Below are 17,971 nucleotides of genomic sequence, written 5' to 3'. Positions count from 1 at the left end.
CCACCTAAGAATTTAGGGCCAGATCCAGAAAAGCAGCTCAGCCACTCTTCTAACATCAGTCACAGGAGAATCCCGTTGAGCTGTGTGTTCTCACTGTCAACATGCTTAAGTGCCTTGCCAAACTAAGCCATTGAAAGGGATAAGAAAAAGGGAGAGGGGAGGCAGATCCAAAAAAAAAGTACTCCCCTGGGCCAGAGGATTTGCAGTTTCTCTCATTTGCTTTGGAAATTTCCTTTTGCCTTCCCTTAACCTTCCCTGTGTGCAAAGGTTCATGTGCACTGATCCGTGATGGAAATCATAGAATCACAGAATGGTTTGGGTTGGAAGGGACCTTAAAGATCACCTAGTTCCACCCCCCTGCCATGGGAAGGGACACCTCCCACTAGATTAGGTTGCTCAAAGCCCCATCCAGCCTAGTCTTGAACACTTCCAGGGATGGGGCATCCACAGCCTCTCTGGGCAACCTGTACCAGTGCTTCACCACCGTCATAGTGAAGAATTTCTTCCTTATTCTAATCTGAATCTATGCGCTTTCAGTTTAAAACCATTAAGCGTTGTCCTGTCACTACATGCCCTTGTACAATGAGTATTCTGAGTCATTTACAAGCTCTACTGGGTTACCTTTGGGATGCTAAAATTTAACTAGGTGTAAAGCCAGCACTGAAAAAGGAGGTAAAGAAAATTTTAAAGAATCAGCCATCTGAACCTGAAATGCTGACTCCCCCAGAGAGCTTTGCCTCCCTGTGAAAAGCACGGCTGACCCCGCTTACTTTTAGATGAAGGAATGTTTCAGTATAAATATTAGGATTACACCTAGTGTTTCAATAGGCTTATGCTTCTGACAGATCTCATATGGTTGCCTTGTTTTTGGTACTCTGTCTGATGCATAATCTCCTGCAAGAAGAGATGGATTTCTGCTCAGTAGCATCAGATATAAAGTGCTGCCACAGCTGCCTGGGGAACCCCGTGGATCTTCATACTCCTCTGTAGCCCTGTGCCAGGGCTCTTTTCCAGCATTCAAAATGCAGAGGCAGAGAGGGGCCACTGCATGGCACTTTCCAGCCTCCTTCTGTGGGGTATGGAGCTGCGGTACTCACTCAATCCTCATGTGGTTTCACCAGAAATAATGCAGCCAGCAGAATTTGGCTGCGGCAGTGCTGACAAGCTATTGGCTGATCTGTGTGATTCTTTGTATTTTACAGTATATTTCTAAGAATGTTTCTGCCACCGAACACGTGATCCGTAGGGAAACAGAGACAACTTTTTCGGGAAGTCACTCCTGCTCCCCATCACATCACTGCTCCACAGCCACTCCAACGTCCAGCCAGAGGTGATGTATAACATTTACCCCTGAAATCTTACTGTTTGCCTTAGGATTCTGTAAGATACAAAGCCAGTAAAAGATTCTCCCTTCATCTCTCTTTCTAAGTTGATGTTTGGCGTTCCAGTGTCATACAGGCCATTGCCAACACTTGCAGATCTTTGCTAGCACAGCTGGTTAGTGAGAGGTGTGGAAAGGTGTGATGCTGCAGGTCAGCTGCTGCAAGGACCCAACAGGAACCTACTGCACTGACAGAGGTGGAAATCAGGAGGATATGAAGTTGTGTTTTCATGCCTTGCACAGACTCAAACTGGAGCATGCACCTAGGGAAGCTTTTCCAAGTTGTTCTTGCAACCACAGAGCACACCAGCATTAATTCATTAAGCATCCAATGGTTATTTCATGCTTGATATATTTGCCTTCTGTAAGGTAAGCTATGACAAACATCACAAAGTATTTTGCCTAGTCTGCAAAGTTAGGGTCAGATTTGGGGAATCAAGTTTTTCATCAGAAGAACGTAATTTTTCACATTTCAAAAGAGCCATCAAGGGGCATGGCTCAGAGGTTGAATTTCTCACTGGTCTTAAGAGCATTTATATTGCAGATGGAGCTTCTCCATTATTATGGTGTCCAGAAAAGTCATTTGAATGCTCTAGAGAAAGTCCTGCACTGTTCTGAGTTTGGGCATTCAGGTCTTCCATCTGATATGATGAAAGCTCATTGTATTCTTCCAGTAAGTGACAGTGTTTCCCTTTGAGAATGCATGCCTTTGAAAAGTAACTGTAGGGTGCAGGGGATGCATATTTACCTTCTGTCAATGACAGATAGGTCACATGCATTGACTTTATAAGCAAAAGATATCCTGGCTTATTCATTAGATTGGTGTGTCTGTATCCATTTGTCCAAGAGCAGTGAATCCTTTCAGGTAAAGCTTGAAGATGCATTCTGGCAGATTTCTTCAGGGTTCAGGCATTCATTAGGGAGGAGCACCCAGTGTACAATGCAGCAGATCAACTTCAGATATCATACACAGGTTTTCAGGAAAATTCCTCCCCAGACTCCATTGGTTCAACCTCCAGTAAGTAGAGAGGGAGATAAAAAAGATTTTCTGGGCTGGAAAAGACTACTTTTAGCCAGGGAAATCCTCCCCTCAGTAAGCAGATGGAGTGTTTTCCAGATTTTTTGAATTTTTATGCTGCTGCCGAATCCTGGCTACATTTGTGCAGGCTTGAGCAAGGTGCACAGAGACTCCTGTGCATGCAGAGCTGCACCTTGCTGGCCTTCAAGGCTCACTTCAAAGTCCTTGGATCCCAGGGCCATCTCTGAGTACCTCCTGAAGAAGTTGTGTCTGGAGGGCAGCATTAATATATGACAGGTGTGGGGAGATACCTACTTGCATAGCCTCTGGTCCTGGCTACCTGCCATATAATTTTCCTGAGTCAAGTGCAGCAAGCAGGTGTCTCTTGAAGTCATGCCAGAGGCAAACTGCTAGCATAATATGGTTCCATTTTACTTTATCAGCACCTCTAATGAGGATGCTGTTTGAAGTTATAAATCAATGCCTTGGTTGCAACTGAACATGTGCCTGGAGCTATTAATAATTAACAAGCTCTTTGGAAGTCTTAATGAGGCCTCTGTAAACCCCCACCCAAAATACTCTGCCACCACAGCTCCATCTGGTGCAGTTTGGGAGCTCAGGGCTCTTGCTCCAATGGATCGCATATTTGTGCCGTGGAGAGCAGTCAGCCCGGTGTGGGTGGACCCCCGCTGTGTGCAGGACCCCATGCTTCCCTGGTGCGTGCTTGTGGGATGTCTTCTCTGCACCAAGCCAAAGGCAGGGGGAATTCCAAGCTGACCAAGGACTATCCAGTAGCTGGTAGCTTTAGTCTAGCTCCTTGAATGTATTTTGCTGCCAAAACCTTTTTTAAATTAGTAGAAGTGCTTTTCTCTGTTGGTCATGAAGTAATTCTGAGTCTTCTGACTCCTCTCTGGTAGCATTTGTGAAGGGGATGTTTCTTGGCAATGTGTGAAGATGGCACAAGTGAAGATCCTTTGCAGACGCCTTGTCACAGCCAGTGCATTGCTCTGCACCAAAACACTTTGCAGAATTGCCCAGGCCTCCCTGCAGAGGCTGTCCCATCCTATTGCCACTGTCAGGAGGTGGTGTGTTAAATACCCAGTGTGCGCTGCATTGTCCTCTAATCAAACCTCCAAGAAACAGTGAAGCAAATCAAAACTGGGCCTCCCTGGCCAGATGTATTTTCATGAGAGACAGAAAGGGGATGTCAGTGCAGAGCAGAGTGATCTTTGGCTGCATGTGGCATTTTGGGGAAGATGTTGGCAGGGGTTCCTTGCTCACTGTCCGTGTGGACTTTGATCCACAGACATGAAAGCCACACCTGGAGCCTGGAGCGGACGGAGAGCCTGACTTCAGATTCCCAGTCTGGGATAATGCTGTCTTCGGTGGGAACCAGTAAATGCAACAGCCCTGCATGTGTGGAGGCGCGGGCCCGCCGCGGGGCTGCCTTCTGCATTGAGGACTCGCGGCGGCCCATGATGCAGTATCGCGACTCGGTGGATTCGCTGCGGGACTCACCGCACAGCGAGAGGTCAGACTCCCCTGCTTCGTGCTGCCTGGGCATGGCAGAGGCCAGCCATGCCCCTCTCTGCCAGATGCAAATCCATTCACTTCCACCCTGGCCTAGAGTAGCAGTCCCATGGTAGTCCAGGAGAAACTCCAGCTCTGGTCCCGACCAGAGGAAACCACGTCCCCAAGAGGTCACTCAGGTAGCAGCAACAAACATTGTGCCTTGTCAGTTGTTCCTAGCTCACCTGGAGGCAACACAGGTCTGGAGCACAAGTTTGAGAGCAGCTGAAAATATCTGGCTGCAATCAGCAACTGATGAAGAAAAACTGTCTGAGACAGTGGATGATGAGCACACCCCAGACCTCCCCGCAGAGAAGGAGGGCAGATTTGTGGGGCAGCAGCTCAAGCAGGGGCTGGCTCCCAGGTACTTGGGATAAGTCCTTGGTGTACCTGTGGATGGAATGGAGAGCAGACGTGCTGCATGTGGGCACAGCCTTGGGATGGGGCTCTGTATGACCCCGTTCTCTGGGGAAGATGACTGCAGAGATGGGAAATCATCAGCTAGTGACAGAGAGTTGTCCTCTACCTGTGTCTGGTTTCTCATGGTGCGGAGGCACAGCTCCACACTTGCTGCAGCCCTTCTTGAGTCACTGTGGGTGATCCAGGTGGCCACCCAACCTCTTCTGGGCATTGACCCCTCAGGGCAGTGGGACCTGCCCAAAGAAGGCAAGTTGCTCACCTGTTTCTGATCCCAGTCCATTCAGACAGGCTGCTGGGAGGTGCTGCAAGATTTGCAGTGGTGCAGGGTGAGAATTGCCCTGTCCCAGATAAAGTTCAGTCCCAACAATCATGCAGGACTGGTCCTGAGCTTATCTTGCAGCAAGGGAAGCACATCCAGCTCAGCTGGCATGAAGGCTCCCTGGGGGCCACATCTCAGCTGCCAAGTGCTGGGCTCTGTGGTGAGCTCCTCACACGGTGGAGGGGCAAGGGTGCACACTGAGCAACTCCCTCAGGAAAGCTGGTCTTGGGGACCACAGTGTGTTGGTGCCCAAGCACCCACCAAAGCCGGCAGCATATCCTCCCTCAGGCACTGCAGTGTAAGGTCCCTCCACCCCCTTCCCCAGGAGATGCAGTGCTCCAGAACCAGGCACATCAGGGGTCCCCCATATTGGTGCCTTGTGTTCAGCAGAGTGCAGCCACGGCTGGTGGGTTTTGGGGTGCTCCATGTCCAAACAGAGGTGTTGTTTCTTCCAGGTACGTGTCAGCCCTGACCACACCAGCACGCCTGTCGCCTGTCGATTTCCACTACTCGATGGCCACGCAGGTGCCCACCTTTGAGATCACCTCCCCCAACTCCGCACACGCTGTCTCCCTGCCCCCGGCAGCCCCCATCAGCTTCCGCGTGGAGGAACAGCAGCCCCTCCTGCGGCGGTACCAGCTTCCCTTCCAGGACACGCAGAGGTACGACAGCTACTACCAAAGGAAGACCTACCTAAATGACAGCATGGGGAGCCTGCCCTCCAGCCCCTTCCGCATCACGGAGGACGACGAGTATGAGACGACACAGGAGTATGTCACAGCACTAGAACAGCCAAAGAAAACAGCCAGCAGCAACAAGCGTTGGAAAAAGTCCAAACTGAACGGGCACGTACCCCACAGAGCCAGAGCGGTCCGGGACTCCTTCTCCTTGAGCAGCGCCTCTTACAGTGAGTCTGACGAGGAGCTGGTGGCTGAGAGCACCCCCTTCCTAAGCACTCAGAACAATGAGACGATGAACACAGAGTCGCCTCCGCTCCACCGGCCAGGTGACAGCCGGACTTACCATTCCTACAGCAGGCACAGCGCTCACGGGGAGAGTGGGCGCAGCAGCCTGGCACACACAACGCCCAAACAAGACCCCGATCCTCTCTAGGCGCCTCGCAGACATACCCGCATGGAGGAGGCGGAGGAGGGAGGCAAAACAAAAATGAGACAAAAATAAATATTTTTATTTTATATAAAAGAGGAAAAAATATAACAAATAAAATGTTTTATTTTCATTTTAGCAAAGTTGTCTTATAATAGCTAACAGCAATGACTTTTTTATAGGGAATCTCTATTTATATGTAATGTCTTGATTTTCAGCTTCCAAGAAAAAAAATTAAAAAATAAAAAAAAAAGGAGAAATGGAAACAAACAATAAAGTTAAAAAAAAAAAAAAAAAGGTGGGCCAATTTTTGACTACTTAAAAATAGAAAATAAAACTATCGTGGTGCCTTTTGCTGTATGCTAGTGCTGGGATTCATGCCGAGGATTCTGTTTCAGTAGCATTTTTAAGATCACAGATTTTTATTTGGGAGACAACCTGTCACAAGGGCACTCTTCCATCAGAAGAAAACAGCCTCACCACTTTGCCCTGTACCTTGCTATTAATGATCTCGTTCTATCATTTTAACACACATCAGGGACATGAATGGGAGCATTTCCATTATCATGTCTAATGGGGATCTGTCTTGCCCCATAAAATACTTGTATTTTTGCTTAAATCAGGAGAAAAAGAAACTGAGCAGCACCATACTGAAATGCAGAAATAATGTTTCTTTTGCCACACAGGTAGGAAGAGAAAATGAAATGCAGCAGCAATCCTTACAATATAGCTCTCAACCTTTGGCCGTTTCACATGTGAGTCTGAAATTGGGTTGGCACAGGTTTGTAGTCCAAAAAGACATTTGTAGGAATGTGGTGAAATAAAACCCCGTTACATATGGTTGAATACAGTCACTGAAGCCAGCCCTGGCAGGCTGGTGGCTCCGCACAGTGGTCCTGGCAGGGCAGAGCCGTACCGGACCTGGTGCCATGCTGGCTGTGGCGTCCCCTTGACCAAGCATGCAGTGGCCATGGTGTGGCATTTGCCATGGTGCTGTGTGGGCTGCAGTGTCCTGCGCACCATGCTTGCCACCGAGGACGCCCAGAGGGCGCAGCATGGCTGCAGCTGCCCCAGGCGCCGTGCCAGACAGCCGCTGGCTGTGCTGCCCTGGTGTCCGAGTGCTCCGACCCCGCGCGTAGCCCCTCGCGTTGGCTGGGAAGCACAGCGGGCACCACACGGGGCAGCCCAACGAGCGGATTCCTCTGTACCGCCGTGCCCTGTATTGTAAAGACAGTTGTTACTGTAATGTCTTGCCATCGATGACGGACATCGCGTTTCCAAACCCGGAGCAGCTCTGGCCATTGGCTCCGTGGCGCAAAGAGACAGTCCTGCGTTTCCAGGCGGCAGAGCATCCTGGTGGAAGTGCCCCTCTCTCCTCAGTTCTCTGCAGCAAACCTGTTTACATTGTAGCCTGACTTTTTTCTTTTTATATTTTTACTTCTGCATGTCCTTTGCATTTCAGATACTGTAGATTGGATGCATGGTGAAGCTGTGACTGAGAAGATAATACAACAATTGACAGTGTATTTCATTTAACTTTTAGCAATAAAGTAACTAAACCCTCTATTCCTCACCCATGATGGGGTCAGATAGAAAACTCTGCTAATTTGTCATAAGATGATTGTCAAAGTTTGCTCTGGATTGTCTGAATGTCAGAACTCTCGACTGTTTAACACTTGAACATTTTTTATATTATAAATAAAATAAGAAATAACAAACTGTGGGCAGCATTGTTCTAAGGCAATTTGGGGGGCAATGGGTAGGCCGTGACAAGCACCATACACAGAATCACAGAATGGGTTCCCAGAGCCGCCCTGCTTCCTTGCCTGGCTCTCCCCAGTGTCTGTGAGCTGGTGAGCTCTGTTCCTGGAGAAGTCCACCTGATGCTGGCATAACGTTGTCCCCTCAGCAACATCTGCAGAGGCTCTGGGGCCTCATACTGCTGCACTCTGGGCTGCTGCGCAGCACAATGGTGTGGCTGAACCATGGGGGGTGCTCAGGGCAGCTGCTCCACACCAGAGCATCACCATCACCGTCTGCTCGGTCCCAGGCAGGGAGATGTTTTGCTGCTCCACTGTTTGCAGGGACTTGTGACACTCTACATCTAGAGACACCACTAACTCTGAGCCATGGCAGCCTCGTGATTTCTTGTGGTGATTTCTTGTTTCATGTGCCCCTGGTTGCCCATAATTTTGTTCTGTATTTGGTGGAAGTTACACTACTTCAATTTTCTCTCAAATTGCCTCTGAAGGAAGCTTGTATCTATCTCCTTTTTTCCCGTCTGCTCTATTTTTAAAGCCCTCATCTCCAGCTATGTGTATTGCTAGGATTTAGCCATTAATATTTTAGAGCAATTTTCACAGGTGGGGGGAGCCTCTGACACCTCATGCCATCTCTGCTCAGCATGTACGATGATGCTTTTGCCACCCTTCCCAGAGGGGCTGGAATCACTTTGTGGACACAAATGGGGCGATGCAAACAGGAGAGGAACGTCAGACCCTAGCTTTGGGACTGCAAAACCTCCTGACAAAGCTGTCAGCAGTTTTGTCCCGTTGCCTGTCAAATGGGCACTGCCTGCACCTGAGTGCTCACATCTGCATTGCGGCATCGGCCCTGATCCTGTCGGGGTTAGGGGAGCTGCCGGCCATGTCGCATGGTCTCTGCGGCTGCTCCTCCTCACAGGATGCATGGTGCAGTGGGACAACTTCAGCTCTTGGCTGCATGGCTGCAGCATGGGACAGCAGCCTTGGTGTGCACACCACCTCCGGGCCAAGGACTGCGCAGGCTGCCAGGCAAGGGCTGGCTCAGCTCTTCTCTTCCAGCATGGTGTGGAAGAAAGTGCATTTGGGTGCCTACAGGAGGAGAAAAGGATGTGTTGTTTAATTCCTCTAAGCTGCTGCCCTCTCATAGCAGCAGCTGAGTACTTCTCCAGGCAGGGAAAGAGGGAGAGAACAAATAAACAAAAACAAACAAAACCAAAACAACAAACAAACAAAAAGCACTTTTTGCCTGGTCATACACTGAGGTGGCAGGTTGGTTTAACAAGGCATTTTGGGGTATTCTCAGTGCCCTCTTGTAGGTAAGGGGGCACCACATCTGCAAAGGCATATGCACCCAGCTGAGTGCTTGTGTATCAGGACAAACTGTGTTGGTTGTCACTAAGTGCAGGTTTAACTCCCTTGGCTATCTTGCCAAGGGCTGCCACATCCACTGGGTGGAGACCCTCATGACTCTGAGGCCCTTTCCTGGTGCACAGAGAAGGCTTTGCAAGACCCCTTTTTTTCCTGCAACTTAGTCCTGTCCAAGGATGACAGAGTGGCACCTTCAACATGGGGGAAAAAGATGCTCTTTTTGGCATTCTCAGACAAATTAGAGCTTAAATATTCTACTGCCTGCAGGAAGGGTTAGTCAGAAAGGACAGAAGGAGGCACAAGGTATTACCTGGGATTTCGGACAGCAGAAGTTGGGCCTGACTTTCACCTGGGCTTCCACTGAGTGATTGAGTGAGTGAGCATCTCCAGAACCAGATGCTTCATGTGAGTAACAGTATCCTGAAAGCCCCCAGTGTAAGGGATGCCTGCACCAACACCTGACACTGCAAAGCACATGGCACATCAGAGAAACAGCTACAACACCCAATGAAGGCAAAGGCTCCTCAGAACAGTTCCCAGAACATCTCCAACCACCAGTGCAGATGTTGACATCTTCCCCCTCCCATAAACCTACAGGTTGCACATGGACTGACAGACCTGAAATGTACCAGATGAAAGGAAATGTTACCTGAACATGTCAATAAAGCAGCCCATCTGTCTCACCTGCCTTACCAGCCATCCATCCATCCAAAGATTACGCAGGCAAGTGCTTTCAGCAGGATAGGTGTGCTGGCACCCTACTCATGGAAAGGCATTGCGACTTTCTGGTGCTGGCCAGAGGGTCCTGGCTTTCTCTTTGCAGGACCTGATGGAGATCTGTGTGAACATGGTCATGCAGAGCTGTGAAGCCTGGGACCAAACCAGCACACAGTGGAACCATACTTCAAACCAATTCTCTTTACCAACAGATTCAGCTTTATTGTTATTCTTTTTTACATGATTCTTAGTGCATCATTTCAAATAAGCTATCAAACTGTACAAAGAAACAGAGGTAAAAGAAGAGGTGACAAAATTGGATGGAGGTTTTTAGTAGTATGAACCATCATGGAAAACAGTAGTCAATAGTCTCTCAGACTTTGAAGGTCCAAATAAATCTTCTTTGTTTAAAAAAAAGCTGCAAAATATAAACAATAAATGACTGTAGTTAGCAGCTACAAGATCCTTCAAAACTGGAACTTGATTACTATGAATGCACCTAAAGGAAAGAAAAGCAATCTGGGATAAAGAACCAAACCAAATTGCAAAATAAATAAATAAAGTGCAGGAGCACAGTTGTGGCACTGAAATGCAGTGGAATCGCTTCTAGTACAACCATAAATCATTGGACCACAGACAGCAGAAAGGAACAGAAACACAATTCCCTCTTTAAAAGAGTACAGCATACGAATTGCAAAATGGAGGAACTACAACACTGATGGGCAGTTAGAATTGCTCCTGCACACAAAGGTTCAGCTGGATCTGAAGCACATTTCCAACTGCGCCTCAAACCCAAAGTGGCAGATGCCATGGATGCTAAATAAACAACCATTTGGCTAGTTTGTCTCAACAAACAGGAACAGGAGTGCGATGTTTCACAGCAAAGCCAGGTGGGCTTTCCATTCAAGTACAAAAAGGGAAAAAAAAAAAAAAAAAAAAAAAGAAACGCAGGTTACTGCATTATTGAAAATGTCCTGTTCAGACCCTCCATGGTCCCTAGTGTCTTCTCCAGGCAGCTTACCTTCTCTTGCACACTGAGGTTAAAATCCCATATTAAGTTTTCCTTATATATATATATTTATTTATATATATTCATATGTATATATATTTATATATATATAAAAAGGATAAGGTGACAGAGGGCACTTCAGGCCTCTACTGCCATGGGCAGATGACAGTCCCACACACTGTGCTGAAGACGCCTCTCACTCAGTTGGTGACTAGCTCATGAAACCTGTCCTATTGTGACGTGCCAGACAGCACTCCTCTCACACGAGGGATGTGCTCCCCGCTGCTCTGTGCCTTTCTCTGAGAGCGCTGGTGGTGACGCAGACACTGATGTCCCGGCTGAGTGTCTTGCACTGCTGGGAACTGTGGATGTGAACCAGTGGAAACTCCAGGGAGAGAAGGAGGAAGGAGGAGGAGAAGATAGGGCTGGTGGAAGAGAGCAACCTGGCACCTGGAGAATGAGCATATCCCTTTATTGTGCAGGCTGTGGTAGAAGGGAAAGGAAAGCCACTGGTGCTGTTGGGGAAAAGAAGAGATGGAGTGTCCATGATGCTGAAATGCCAGAGCATTGCCAAGGAGTGTCAACTAAAGCTTCTTTGACTTCTTTCACTAGAGCAGTCACCGTGTCATACACGTCTACGGTTTTGTTTGTATAATTTCCTAGGTAAAATTGTGCTCATTGATCTAGTCCAGGAGCGCAAAGCATCACCAGTTCATTTCACCCATGCACACGTTCCTTGTTAAGTGTTCTGCTCTATTATGTCCTTTTCCACCTTACAGGTGACAGACACATGCCCTTGGCTCAGGGAAGGGCTTGAATGTGTCTTCCGCAAAGCAATGTCATCAGCTTCCACCTTAAAGAAACTGGTTTCAATTCTCTCCAGGTCATCTGTCCCAACTTTTATTTTCATGCACAGCAGATTGATATATGTCTCGTAGCGGCTCTTCTGCAGGGAAAGATGAAACAGAGAAAAAAAGCCTGGGAACAGGGACAGGCCACGGCATGTGTGGAAAGCAGAGGCGATGCCATCTGCTACTGCAGGAAAACACATACTATATTATCAGGATCCCACTGTTCACACTCTGAAAGAGCTATTTAACAACAACACAATGTCTGGTCTAACCAAAGCCTTCAAAGACTTATTAACTTGCAGTTCAAAGGATTGAGGAAAAAGGGGATGGTTGTGCAAGACTCTCTTGCTTTTACAGGTCTTGACTGCCACTCTGTTTAAGGTGGGTACTGGAGGCAACAAAAGACCAACATAGAACAGAATCATAGAATCATAGAAACACAAGGTTGGAAAGCACCTACAAGGTCATCTAGTCCAACCATCCTCCTATCACCAATACTGCCCACTAAGCTACTAAATCAACTTGTGGCCATTCCCTCGAGTCTTACCATTAGTTATCCGAGGAAAGAGGCCCACCCCCTCCTCATCACAACCTCCCTTCAGGAAGTTGTAGAGAGCAATAAGGTCGCCCCTGAGCCTCCTCTTCTCCAGACTAAACAACCCCAGCTCCTTCAGCCGCTCCCCACAAAACTTGTGTTCCAGACCCCTCACCAGTTTTGTTGCCCTCTCTGGAAACACTCCAGGGCCTCAATGTCCTTGTAGTGAGGGGCCTAAAGCTGAACACAGCACTCAAGGTGCGGCCTCACCAGAGAAGAGTACAGGGGGGTGATCACCTCCCTGCTCCTGCTGGCTACATTATTTCTAACACAGGCCAGGATGCTGTTGGCCTTCTAGGCCAACTGAGCACACTGCCAGCTCATGTTCAGCCAAGCATCGATCAACACTCCCAGGTCCCTTTCCTCTTTACAGTCTTCTAGGCACCTTGCCCCTAGCCTATAGGGTTGCATGGGGTTATAGTGGCCAAAGTGCAATCTGCTTCTTCCTGACTTAAGACATTCAGAGTTCCCACACTCTTGCCTGCCTGTCTGGGAACAACGCTGTGAGGATGGCCCCATTTAGCACATGGAACGTTCCTCTTGGTTGATATAAATATTTCTGCTTGCATTGTTTTCATCCAGTAATTCACTGTTACCATTAAGTAGTGCTCCCATTGGTCTTCACAGAGGACAGCAAAAAAAAATTGAGGCAATCTCTTCTCTGCCTGGCATCGTTTCAAGACTAGGTGGGACCTGTTTTTATGGACTTATGTAAAACCCCAGTCCTTTCCTCTAACATCTCAGAGAAAGCCTATACTCACTTCTTTGTCAGCACAGAGAAACAAGCATTTCTAGACTATATCTTATAAAATAGATTAGATGAGTCATGCTCTGGAAGTGCCAGCTTCTTGCAGGCTGAAAAGGGAGCCTAGAGAAAAAGCTTGGATGGAGACTACTCCTCTGCAGATATCAAAAACAAGATGTCTGGAAAACAGGAGGCAGCAGCATGCAGCTATTTGAAAGGTTGACACAAGCACAAGGGAACCAGCAGCCACAAGCTATGGCTCTGGTGATTCAGGCTGGACATTACATGATGTTCTTTCCCCATGCGGGTAGTGGAGCCCTGGATTTTGGGAGATGGGAGATTTCCATCCATTTCCAGGGATGGCAAGAAAATGCCACGCTCAGCCCAGGCTAATACTGGGAATAATCTAAGCTCCTGCTGAAAGCAGCAATAGACCCTCCAGCAGTCCCTCCCCAGTGACACCTCTGTGGCAGTATTTTTACCTTGTGCTCAACTTTCTCTGGAACAAAATATCCCATTTCTCCAATTAAATGCTACTGAGACTTTGCAGAGCATTTAAACTTAGCTACATGCATCCTCAAAAAGTCTGCAAGCACCTGCAATACTGGTTTTGGCTTTATTTACAGAAACAGTTACAGCAAAACAAGATTAATATTCCCACGGTTTCCTTTAGCTTTTTATGAATGTTTCTGGAAAAGGCTGATGTGCACTGAGAACAGAATCCCTCCCTTATTTGGGACCTGAGGAAATTTCAAGTTCCAGAACAGTAAAGGAAGATTTTATTTCTCTCATCACTTTTCCACAGCTTGTGTTAGAAATCACAGAGGGGAGGAAATGTCATTTTTTTGTAGACTCAATGGAAAACAATGAGGCTTATCACTGCCACGTAACAGACATCTAGCATGTAAGCCCTCTTCTTCCCTTCCCTTCCCTTCCCTTCCCTTCCCTTCCCTTCCCTCCCTTCTCCCAGGCTCACAGCATCCACAATGCAGTTCTCAATTCTCCTCAATCAGCCAAGATATCATTTATCACAGAAAAGATGAAAGTTCCTTTACCTCAAAAATTAGGTAATGTTCTTTAAGCCTGTACTCCTCAGCCTCTTTTGACTTGAGGCTCTTCTCTACAGGATGTGATTTATGCTCTGCTAATTCGTCTGCAATCTGCTTCATTTTATTTTCATGAGATCTCAGCTGTTCCTCCTGCCGAGAGAATTGTGTCAGGTATTAAAATGTTGGAGTATAACACCCAAGTGCACCGCCAGCCTGTTGACATGGAATTCATCTATGTAAGGACGTAAGCCTTGCTACAGGAATGGGCTGCATACCCTGTGCTGGGGCCAAAGGTGTGCAGCACATCTGAAAATTCATCTGATAAGGAGCAGCTGAAACACAGGTATTTGAGGAAGATCAAAACTCATGCATCACAAGTGCCAGGATTGGATTTCTCTGGCACCTGGGCTTTTATAGCATCATGAACACGAAACCTCTGCATCTTTCAATAGCCAGGCAGAACTAGCTGTGTCTCAAGAGCTTGTGCATCTGCTCTCTCTGGAGATAAAGTACCCTCCCTGTGTGGGCTCTCACATCTGCTCAGCAGATAGAGCTGTATCTCTATTCTAATCATTTCAGGCTCAGGCTGTCCTCTCCCTTCCCTTCTGCTGAGGGCCAGTGGCAGAATGTCCCCATCGTTTGGAGGTGTTAAGACATGTTTGGCATTCCCTAGACACTGCAGACACCAGCAGCCCTTCAGATGGCAGCTGCCTCTTGCTCTTTGCTAACAGAGCCTTAGGCAGCCATGCTTTGGCGCACTGTGTTCCCTGCTTCCAGCAAACCTTCCCCTCTGAGGCTCTGCAGATTTCCAGGCTGAAAAACAATAAGGTGTCACCTCTGGGTGCCATGTCATAAAAAAACAAACAAACAAAAAACAATAGCAGTAAACGAGACACAATCAACACCCATTGAGGTGGGTGTGTGTACATAGGGTTGTTTTATATTCATTGCAATAAAAGCATTGTGCAGACACCAGAATTTGCTGTGGTCTGTCCAAATCTCCGACTCTACTCCCCTGCTCCTGCCCTGTATGCAGTGTGCACTTGAGCAGGTGCAGACTTGAGCATCTGAATGTGTGTGCTAGGCAGAGCTGGGGGAGCTGCAGGTGAGCTCAGTGTGAGCTGCATGCTGATGGCTTGGCTGAGCACTGGGCACCCCTCCATTGCTCCTTCTCTCACACTTTACCTGGCACAACTTGGTCATGGATGAAGGCAGGAGCGGGCGGCAGAACTTCTTCATTGAGCAGATTGCAGCTGGAAAGGCCGGGGCAGAGAAAATGGCAGCAACGAGGTTGATTCGCAGGATCCAGGAGAGCATTTCTTCTTTACTTCTGTTACAGACGAGGGGAGGAGAGAAAGGGGTGTCTTTAAATGTTCCTAACCCAGGATCAGCCAGCTCAAGACAGCCCTGGAGCCACCTGCTTTCCTGAAGGCTATTGGTGACTTTGCTTTGAAGCCATTTCTGTGCCATCCTGGGTAATGAGGAGGAAAACACTGGCTAACTGGCTCCTCTACATTGTCCCAGTGATTTTAGGCCTGTTGTCTGCCTACATGAAGCCCTGGGAATTCTGCCTTCCTTAATAATTCCAGTTGTAATCCCTGCAGATCTGAGGTAATCCCTGAAGATGAGAGGTAACATGGTGGCAAGTGCCAAGAGCACCCTACTTTGGAGAGTGGGAGACACATAACAGAGGCTCCATGGACAAGGACGAACTCCTCAGATGTTCACGGAACTCTGCCCGGGGTCCTTAATCAGATCTGAGCACTGCTCAGGTGGGAGCATTGCTCCCACCAGGCTTCAAGAGGGATTTCACTGCAGAAATTCAGACGCCAAGATTTAGCCTGATGTTAGTACCCCATCCCAACTTCAAGAAAAAATCACTTCACACAGCAGGTGACAAAGAAAACATCAAATAGGAGATGGCTCAATCACACTTGACACTTTCTAGCAAAGCAATTTTCCTCTGCAATGGACTAAGGATAGAAGAAGATATGGTCTGGCTGGTGAGCTCTTTAATGAGCTTTAGCTACTTTCCCCATCACAGGCTGATGAGAGAGACTGTCAGCTCCTTAGTTCAGAGCACCATATAGATTTTCTTCTGCACACTGACAACAGAAGTTAGTAAGGGGAGAGCTTGCAGTGAGAAACAGCCCACACTGAGGACAATGGAACATTATTTAGTGGCACAGTGCTGTGTTTTGGGCTGGTTGGCTACTGCAGTCTCAGCTGCTTGCACAAATTTTGGCAAGGTCAGTTCTATGTGGCCACCCCACAAAAGGCGGTTAGCACTGGGATGTAATTTTTAAACTCTTTAAACAAATTTTATAACAGTTGCATAGTTAAGCATGAGTGTATCCACATGTTCCCATCCTGCTTTTGAGGGGCAGTGGAAACTCCATAGTCTGTCAGGCAAACACATTTATTAGTTCAGCCCGAAGATCTTCTCCTACATGCAAGTCAAACCACGCTTTGGAACCATTCTGCTTTGCCAGCTTCCCTTTAGTCCTTTGGCAGCACAACCTTAGCTGACGTCTACAGGATTTTGCCAGAGCAACTGTGGAAGCAGGCTTTAGGCCAAAGGTGGTCTGTGGGAGTCGGCAGTGCTTCAGGTGTTAATGCATGAGGGGAACAGAAAGAGAAGCCACCTTTCTCCTCAGACCTTCACCTCCCATCTCATCCTGCTCAGCCTTACTTGGTGACAGATGAGAAAGGCTCCAGGACTGGCACACAGCTGCCAAGCATGGCAAGTGGAAACTGTGGCCCCAAGATGAAGTTCCTTGCACAGTCTGACAGACGTCACCCTAATCTCTCCTGCTTAGCACATCCCTCCTCAAAAGTCCTTTTTCCCCCAGAGTTCTCCCTAATGTGTGTGCTGGTCTGGCTGGGCAGAAGAGGCTCTGTTTGTGGCTGGAAGTCAGGCTGGTGGTCCAGGCTCTGCAGGGAGAGCTGGTACTTACGGGGCTTGGAAGAGAAAGACTCTCCAGTCGGCTGTCTTCAGTTTGAGCACATTGGACTTCTTGCTGTAGTCAGAGGCTTTTGTGGCTAAGGCGTGGTGCACACGGATGGCATTTTTCAGATCCACTTCAGAGAGGTCTTTGTCAGGTTTATATTCATCCTGTGAAGAAGGAACGTTAATTGGATAATGACTATGCTAACATTTGCGGGCTACTTTAATGAGCCTGCCTTTCTCTCTGTGCTGTAATCACAGAGTACTGAGACCAGGAAAAGCACTGCTTTGTACAGTAAATGCTAGGAGTTGGTAATGATAATAATTAACATCTGGCAACTTCTTCCATCATTAAATGCACTGTGAAGATGTGAAGAAGGAGATGAAAGTTTTAAACATAATTATCAATAGCTCTTTCTAACACGGCACATGCCTGAGGCTTCTGGGGGATGACACAAGACAGCTAGGTTTCTGCAGAGCTTCACCCACAGTGCACAGCTCGTGCTGAGATGCAGACTCTGGTTGTTGGCAGGTATCAGCAAACGAATTCCCACCCTGCAGCTGCACCACTCCACATGGTGAAGGGCTTTGACTGTCTTCGGCAGCCCTGGAACAACTATTCCTGGAGCGAATGCACCTCCGTGCAGGTGTGGGGTTTTCTGGACACTAGCCACCGAGTATGGTCCACCTGAATCATGCTTGGTACCTCTTTAGTATGCGTGACTCTTTGGCATGGTCTTTCATGTAATTCATTAGTCAGACACTTGCAAATTGCAGCAGTGTTTCCTGTATTCCTGCTGTGCTTTCCTCATTGAAGGATAATTTCACAAAACTAGGGAGTATAACCATATATATATAAATATTATAAACAGATAGAAAATACAAACATGGGATTCCAAAAATCTGGGCACAGCACTTTTTAGGAAAAATAAAAAGGAGTTCAGTCAATCCCATGTTTACCATCTGCTTTCCCAGCAACTGAGCTGATGGCCATTTAGAGCAATAACCTCCCTCTCTACCCTCTCACCAACTCAACAGCTGGTCCAGCTGGGGGGTGAGATGATGGATGGATGGATGGATGGATGGATGGATGGATGGATGGATGGATGGATG

The 17,971-nt window shown here is 47.8% G+C and overlaps 2 protein-coding genes across 16 annotated transcripts in view; one reads left to right on the top strand and one right to left on the bottom strand.

The window, feature by feature from the left end:
- The window catches only part of NRG2 (neuregulin 2), a 133,013-nt gene extending 125,481 nt beyond the window's left edge, over positions 1 to 7,532 (top strand). For all 12 annotated transcript variants that reach the window (XM_035338326.1, XM_035338325.1, XM_035338323.1 and 9 more), the window contains 3 exons: positions 1,203 to 1,330; positions 3,706 to 3,930; positions 5,163 to 7,532. In XM_035338326.1, coding sequence (XP_035194217.1) covers positions 1,203 to 1,330; positions 3,706 to 3,930; positions 5,163 to 5,820 — 1,011 coding nt within the window. In that variant the 3' untranslated portion in view covers positions 5,821 to 7,532. The remainder of the gene's footprint in view (positions 1 to 1,202; positions 1,331 to 3,705; positions 3,931 to 5,162) is intronic.
- A 2,326-nt stretch (positions 7,533 to 9,858) lies between these two features.
- Positions 9,859 to 17,971, bottom strand: part of PSD2 (pleckstrin and Sec7 domain containing 2) — an 84,804-nt gene continuing 76,691 nt past the window's right edge. For all 4 annotated transcript variants that reach the window (XM_035338316.1, XM_035338317.1, XM_035338318.1 and 1 more), the window contains 4 exons: positions 16,869 to 17,026; positions 15,097 to 15,241; positions 13,918 to 14,061; positions 9,859 to 11,617 (listed from right to left, as the gene is read on the bottom strand). In XM_035338316.1, the coding sequence (XP_035194207.1) occupies positions 11,411 to 11,617; positions 13,918 to 14,061; positions 15,097 to 15,241; positions 16,869 to 17,026 (654 nt within the window). In that variant the 3' untranslated portion in view covers positions 9,859 to 11,410. The remainder of the gene's footprint in view (positions 11,618 to 13,917; positions 14,062 to 15,096; positions 15,242 to 16,868; positions 17,027 to 17,971) is intronic.

The sequence above is a fragment of the Oxyura jamaicensis genome, chromosome 13 (genome assembly GCF_011077185.1).
Source record: "Oxyura jamaicensis isolate SHBP4307 breed ruddy duck chromosome 13, BPBGC_Ojam_1.0, whole genome shotgun sequence".
In the NCBI taxonomy this organism is placed as follows: domain Eukaryota; kingdom Metazoa; phylum Chordata; class Aves; order Anseriformes; family Anatidae; genus Oxyura; species Oxyura jamaicensis.
This window is presented reverse-complemented; position numbering and strand designations above follow the sequence as displayed.